Here is a 7914-nt window from a genome sequence, read left to right as displayed (position 1 = left end):
ATCTAAACAAGACGTCCAGGATCTCTGGCAGAAAAATAGGCCCAGTACATTAAAGATCCAGCAGTTTATTTAAATGTGGGCATGGGCTACTTTTTATCCTTGTTTGCTCCAAAAACCTCTTTTTTTTAGTTTCATCTGACCATTGAAGTCAGTCCCGTTTGAAGATCTAGTCGTATCTGACAACTAAATATGCTGGAGTGTTTTTGGATGAGCGAGCAGGATTTCTCTTGAAACCCTCCTAAACAACATTTGGTGATGTGGGGGCTATTTTAAATTTTTTTTAGGCTTTCTGGCCCCAAGGCTCAACTAATCTCTGCAATTCTCCAGCTGTAACCCTTGGAGAGTCTTTGGCCATTCAAAGTCTCCCCCTCGCCATCCATTAAGACGATATAGACACACGTCCTCTTCTAGGCAGATCTGTAATACTTCAGAGATATTTTACTCAAAAGAGTTTTGAGGGGTGCCAATAATTGGGGGCAACGTGAACTAGAGAAAAACATTTATTTCATAATGAGATTTTCTCCTCACTTTCTATTGTTTTACTTCATGAAAGGTTAGAATTTTGTGAATTTTTTGAATGAAAGGTCAAAAGGATAAACAATGCAGAATTATTTCCACAGCTACCTTTGCTCATATTTACCAAGGGTGCCAATATTTGTGGAGGACACTGTATGTATATATATATATATATATATATGAGATACAGAATATAGAATATATATTCTGTGTTAGTTTGTTAGCTAATGCAGTAGTAAAGTGTAAAGCTTATGAAAGACAGAATGATGAAACATGAAACGGAAGGGAAAGTGACATTGAGGAAGCAGGAAAAAGACACATAATTTGAAAAATTATGATTAAACCAATTAAAATAACATTCCCAAGAACACACTGTGTTTTAAAAATTGATTAGAGAAGAAAAAATACATGTTATTTTCCTGAATAAATTGGTAGTCTTCATGTTAGACGTCAGCGCAGCAACTGAAGACATGACAGAAATGAATACCCAGTCTAATTAAAGCATTGAAATGATTTCAAATTCACTCTACACTGTCTTCATTATTACACTGTGATAAAAGAAAATGAACTAATATGATTTCCATCTGCAGAAACTGTGAATTTAATATTTTATGCATTATATGCTAAGATTTTATATGAAGTAGACATGAAAACATACTGCATAGTAGCAATGACCCAGTTGACAGAGCTCTTCAAAAGCACTGGATATTAATTTCTCTCTATCACACTCACACAGACCATGGAAAAAGCTCAAGGGAGTGGACATAAGGACATTTAGCTAGGAAAAACGTCAAGTCTGTGTGCATGTGTGTGTGTGTGTGTGTGTATGGAGATTTATTTTTCATAAGAATATCACAGTCTGCCCTAGAATGTGCCGGTAGCGAGTGCTTGTAAAATCTCATCTCACTCTAAAAGGACAAAAAAGCGAATGTCTGTTTTCTTTGAACACTGAACAAAGCTAATGTGTGCAGATATGGCATTATCTCCGCTCGAGCTTTTATCATAATGTCTCATAGGTGTTGTGCTACACTAATATGACTGATAGAGCATTGTGTTCCCTTTCAACTTACATCCTACACACATACACAAAAACAATGTGCTGTGTGGGTGACTGAGAGCGTTTCGTTATTCTACAATTGTCTTTAACATCAACTCAGCCAAACACAAACACAGTCTCCCTCATCTTACAGTTTCACTCATGCATCTTAAAAGACATGCATAGTTGTGTGTAGTAAAATACAACAGAAGAAAGTCGAAATCTGATAAAAAATAAAAAGCGTTGTGAGTCTTTTTAAAATATGTCTAATAGCTTTATTTTAATTGCATGATTGAAGGAATCAATGAATGATTCAGTCTCACTGCTAGACAGACTTTTAATGTTAAAGGAGAAGTCCATTTCCAAATCAAAGATTCACATATAATGTACTCACCCCCTTGTCATCCAAGATGTTCAAGTCTTTCTTTCCTCAGTCGTAAAGAAATTATGTTTTTTGAGGAAAACATTTCTGGATTTTTCTCCATACAGGGTTCAACGCTAAGGATTTTGGTTCAAATTTTTACTTAACCGGTCAAAATTTTCACCGGCGCTACCACAAAAAAATTAAATAGCTGCTGTTATCATTGTTTTTGACTCATGTTATCTTTTATTTTAATAAATAAGCTTATATGACACCAAAATTTTACATACCAAATAAAATCGTACGATTCTCGATTCCAATTTCGATACCACACCTAAACTTACTAGCCTAACTAAAGTCCAAACATTATTTGTTTGTTCAAAAAACAGCAGACAGAATGAAAGAGCGCAAACTCAGTCTTTGCCAGCAGGTGGCGCTTATGGAATAAAAGCAATATTACGTTTCTATGGTTACCAGTGTAAATGCCACTTCAAATACATCATACATGGGCAAATGAAAAGAAAACGCCATGTAAACAGTCAGTTCCTCTCACAGATATAAACTTTCGTGAAGACGCAGCAGTGGACCGATCGGGCCAGTTACATATTCATCAACTGTCCCGAGCGTCTTTCACGCTGGCCCTGGATCATCGGGCACTCCTTATTGTCGAGCCCTGCCATATAATGGACTGATATGGTGCCCCGATTTTGAACTTCCAAAATGCAGTTTAAACGCGCCTTCAATCGATCCAAAATGTGGTTGTAAACAATCCCAACTGAGGAAGAAGGGTCTTATCTAGCGTAACCATTAGTTATTTTAATTAAAAAATAATACAATTTATATACTTTTTAATGCCAAATGCTCGTCTTGTGTTACTCTGCCTGGGCTGTTTTTTTCCGGTTCATGACAGTTAGGCTCATGTTCTCCCTCAACTTCAAAATCGGCGTATATCACTGTTTTACCCTTTTTTGTTACGGGTGTTTGATCTTCTTTGCATGTTCACTGGGTCAGAACATCTGCAGCGATGTAGGATGATTTTGAAATGATGTTTGAAGTTGAGGGAGAAAATACAATTGTTTGAGTTTTTCAACATACCCTAACTGTCTTCAGTCAGAATGCACAGAGTTCAGGAAGAGAAAGACAAGATAAACGTTTGAGATTAAAAAGTATTTAAATTCTATTTTTTAATGAAAATAACTGATTGTTTCGCTAGATAAGACCCTTCTTCATCAGCTGGGATCGTTTACAACCACATTTGGGATCGTTTGAAGCCGCATTTAAACTGCATTTTGGAAGTTCAAAATAGGGGCACCATAGCAGTCCATTATATGGAGAAAAATGCAGAAATGTTTTCCTAAAAAAACATCATTTCTTTACGACTGAAGAAAGAAAGACATGAACATCTTGGATGACAAGGGGGTGAGTACATTGTATGTCAATCTTTGTTTTGGAAGTGGACTTCTCCTTTAAGTACTTATGACAGTGCTGAATACAGGACTTTTTCCCAGTGTGCCTATCTCATAAATAATTCAAGCTAAATTCTTGCATCATTGTTGAGAGTTTTTACTCTTTTCTGCATTATTTAAACTGGTGTCATGTTTGATGTTCCCTTTGAGTTATGTGTTGCGGAAGAATGTCTCTTTGCTTAATGATATGATTTTGAATGTCAAGCTCTTTGTGCTGTAGGCGAAATGTAAAGGATCAAGTTTATTTGATTAAAACACTGTAAATATTGTGAAATATTATTACAGTTTAAAATAGCCATTTTCTATTTGACTGTATTTTTAAAAATGTAATTTATTCCTGTGATCAAAGCTGAATTTTCAGCATCATTATTCTAGTCTTCACTGTCACATGATCATTCAGAAATCATTCTAATATGCTGATTCGCTACTTAAGAAACATTTATGATTATGAATGTGAAAAACAGTTGTGCTGCTTCATATTTTTGTAGAAACCCAGAGGTCAAAACAGTTAGATCCTTTCTCCTGCCTTTATTTATATAAAATATTATTCTAAAAGCAAAATGCAACAAAAAAGCAGATCAAACAGCATCACTGACATGTGCTCTTGGTAGTCAGCTTGCATGACAGTTCAACTCACTCCAGTAGATTTTGTGGTTTAGTTAAAGCATTTGACTTCACTTAGAAAATAAACAAGCTACAAGACATTGAGGAAAAATACTGTCCCCAAATATAAAGCATAAAACATCAACAAATATAGTTGAAGTCACACTATTTTAGCATAATGCAATGATGTCTGATAATGCTATTAGCAGGATATATTATGTAATGCTACTGAAAAAACATCTTACATTTTATATTGACAACCTCTTACACTACCGAACAGTAAGATTTTTAATGTTTTTTAAAAATCTCTTTACTGCTCACCAAGCCTGCATTTATTTGATCCAAAGTAGAGCAAAAAAGCTGTTTTCTATTTGAACATATTTTAAAATGTAATTTATTCCTGTGATTTTTTTAGCATCATTCCAGTCATATGATCCTTCAGAAATCATCCCAATATTCTGATTTGAAAACATTTTTTTATTATTATTATTATGTTGAAAACAGCTGAGTATTTTTTTTTTTTTTTTTTTTGATGAATAGAACATTCAGATGAATAGAACATTTGACGAACATTCAGAAGAGCAGCATTTATCTGAAATAGAAATCTATTGTAACACTATAAACGTCTTTATCATCTTTTTTGATCAATTTAAAGCATCCTTGCTAGATAAAAGTATTAATTTCTATCATTTCTTTCCAAAAAAAATGTATACCTCCAAGCTTTTGAATGGTATAGTGTATAATGTTACAAAAGCTTTTAATTCAAATAAATGCTGATCTTTGGATCTTTCTATTCATCAAAGAATCCTGAAAAAATGTACCTAACTGTTTTAAATATTAATGTTTCTTAAACAGCAAATCAGTATATTAGAATGATTTCTGAAAGATCATGTGACTGGAGTAATGATGCTGAAAATTCAGCTTTGAAATCATAGAAAAAAACACATTTTAAATTATTCTCAAATAGAAAACAGTTATTTTAAATTGTAAAAATATTTCAGAATTTTTGCTGTACTTCGGATCAAATAAATGCAGGCTTGGTGAGCAGAAGATACTTCTTTAAAAACATTAAAAATCTTGCTGTTCCAAAACCTTTGACTGGTGGTTTATCTAAACATCTCTGTTCTGTTTTAAACAGGAGAAAGAGAAGAAAAATGTAGTACCTCACTATGACCAGCAGAGGCTGACACACTTCAGTCTAACAGAGGTCTGGAACAACAACATAGACGGACGGAAGGTGGATGGATGAACAGATGGATCAGTGGAGGAGGTGGACGTACCCTGCAGTGTGGAAGGAGACCATTGGGAATAGACCTTACTAAACATCTTGACCTGCAAAAACTGCATTGCATTTTGCATTGATGCATTTGGCAAATGCAAGTATGCATGTTGCCTGGAATTAAAAACTTTGGTGTTGTTGAGCTACAGGAATATTCACGTGGGTAGAAAAAAGACAATAACAGACAAACAAACAAGCATTCCAAGTGTTCATCTACTGATAAAACTGAAGAAAATCATATTGAAAATCATGAGGCATTTGGCAGATGCACGTATGTGCATTCTCTGGAGTCAAACGCACAACCTTGAGCTTCAGGAACATGCACACAACCAAAAAAATAAGAAAAGCACACGCATTACTAGTTTTTCTTTACAGATAAAACTGTAAAGAAAAAACTCATTATGACCTACAATTGCATTGCATTTTGCATTTATGCATTTGGATGCAAGTATATGCATTCAAACACAAAACCTTGACATTTTTGAGCTTCAGGAACATTCACAAAACCAGAAGATAAGACAAACACACAAAAAACCTACATCTCAAGTGTTTCTCTGCCAATAAAACCATGAAGAAAGTGACACATCTTGTCTAACAAAAACTGTTAAATGATGCATTTGGCAAATACAAGTATGTGTGTTGCCTGGAATTAAATACACAACCTTGGCGTTGTTGAGCTAAAGGAACACTGACAGCCAGAAAATAAGATAAACACAAAAACTGCATTGCTTTTTGAACATCCTGAACTACAGAAAGTCCACTGCATTTTGCATTGATGCATTACGCTGACGCAGCCATGTGCATTGCCTAAAATTAAACGCACAACCTTAAGCTACAGGAACATTCACACAACAGAAAATAAGATAGACACAATAAATCTTGACTAACAAAAAATTCCATTGCATTTTAAACATCTCAACCAACAAAAATTGTTTTACATTTTGGCGTTACTGAGCTACAGGAACATTCACACGGGCAGAAAAAAATGAAAAACAAAAACACACCTGCATTTCCAGCATTTTTCTGATAAAACTGTAACTAAATCACCCGCAAATATACACAAAATGACATCTCAGATAGCATTAGCTGTGACGCTCTCTGCTCTTATCCTCCTCACTGTCAGTGGAAATATTTTGGTTTGTCTGGCTGTGTACGCGACCAGACGCCTACGTAACGTCACCAACTGCTTCATCGTCTCGCTAGCAGTTACGGACTTTCTACTGGGCGCCCTTGTACTGCCTTTTTCAACTCTTTACCAAGTTACAGGAGAATGGCCACTAGGGGCGCACTTTTGCAACATCTACATCTCGCTAGACGTTATGCTGTGCACTGCCTCCATACTCAATCTCTTCGCTATCAGCTTGGACCGCTACTTTGCAGTCACCGCCCCATTGCGCTATCCAATGCTAGTGCTTCCGTGGCGAGTTGCTGCGATTTTAGCGACAATCTGGCTGGTTTCGGTGGGCGTTTCATTTGTACCCATCCACCTAGGCTGGAATACGAGAGACTTAAGCGTGCAAAATATTCGCAAGGGCGACCCTGCGCGAGACTGTCGGTTTGAGTTGAATCCGACGTACGCAGTGGTCGACGCCTTCGCAACGTTTTATTTCCCCCTGGTGGCCATGTGCTGGAGCTACCATCGAGTTTTTCGCATCGCGAGGACACAGGCGAAACGGATCATCTCTACACGACGGGGTTCGACGTCTTCGCCTGGAGTGACGATGCTCGCCTTGCGCGAACACAAAGCCACGGTGACGCTCGCGGTGGTGCTTGGGGCTTTCGTGGTGTGCTGGTTCCCGTATTTCACGTTTTTTACAATAATGGGGATACGCAATGAAGACAACCCACCACGGACGGCGCAGTCGGTGGTGCTTTGGCTAGGATATGCGAACTCTGCTCTAAACCCAGTACTTTATGCTACGCTCAATAGAGACTTCAGGTCAGCTTACGCCAAGCTGCTCTGCGGAGGACGAGGATGTAAAACAGGGTCGAGAATACCAACAGCGACAATGGAGGAGGAGCCAAAGGATGGACACGCCCCTCTGCCAAACAGGGTGGGGCTTCTGCCAAGAACTTGCGTGCTGCTGCAAGAGATTGAAAACGGGACGACAGTAGATAGCAACACAATAACCGGTACTACAGTTACCATCGTAGCTAATGGGAATAAAAGGTAGTAGAAAGATCGTTTTCCCGTTACAAAAGAGACTGAAGAAATTTTATGTGCTGTTATTTTGTCTTGTTGTCTTTGTGTCTACTCGTTTATTTATCTGTCAGCAGCCCACAGTGATGTATTTAGTGTAACTTAAAAATACAAGCAGAAAGTACAAATGCAATTAATTGTAACTTGTAGCAAAATGCTTTTCTTTTTAACACCCTCTCGTGGCCAGAAGTAATAAGATATTGATAATAAGGTTTTGGTAATAAGAATGTGACCTGGACTAATATATAAATATATTGCATGAAGAAAATTAAGCTGCTGCACTGCAATACTATTGTCCCATTTAATAGTACTGCAATAAAAATAATAACGGAATTACACTAATGACAATCATCATTAAGAATAATGAGAATTAAAAAAAACATCTGGATGCATTAGAGTCATGAGAATTGGGGTTAAATGTTCTTAACTGTCATGAAAATGTTTTTTTTTTTT

General features: G+C 36.7%; 1 protein-coding gene across 1 annotated transcript; it reads left to right on the top strand.

The window, feature by feature from the left end:
- The first annotated feature begins 6257 nt into the window (after window positions 1-6257).
- On the top strand, window positions 6258-7684 carry hrh2a (histamine receptor H2a). The gene has a single exon (XM_051127209.1). The coding sequence runs from the start codon at window positions 6326-6328 to the stop codon at window positions 7433-7435; it is 1110 nt and encodes a 369-aa protein (XP_050983166.1). The 5' UTR covers window positions 6258-6325; the 3' UTR covers window positions 7436-7684.
- Window positions 7685-7914: the final 230 nt, after the last annotated feature.

This window comes from Labeo rohita, chromosome 14 (assembly GCF_022985175.1).
Source record: "Labeo rohita strain BAU-BD-2019 chromosome 14, IGBB_LRoh.1.0, whole genome shotgun sequence".
NCBI lineage: Eukaryota > Metazoa > Chordata > Actinopteri > Cypriniformes > Cyprinidae > Labeo > Labeo rohita.
This window is presented reverse-complemented; position numbering and strand designations above follow the sequence as displayed.

Bases quoted from the DNA above. Each gene is read 5' to 3' on its own strand.
- hrh2a (XM_051127209.1), top strand. From the start codon at position 6,326: ATGACATCTCAGATAGCATTAGCTGTGACGCTCTCTGCTCTTATCCTC.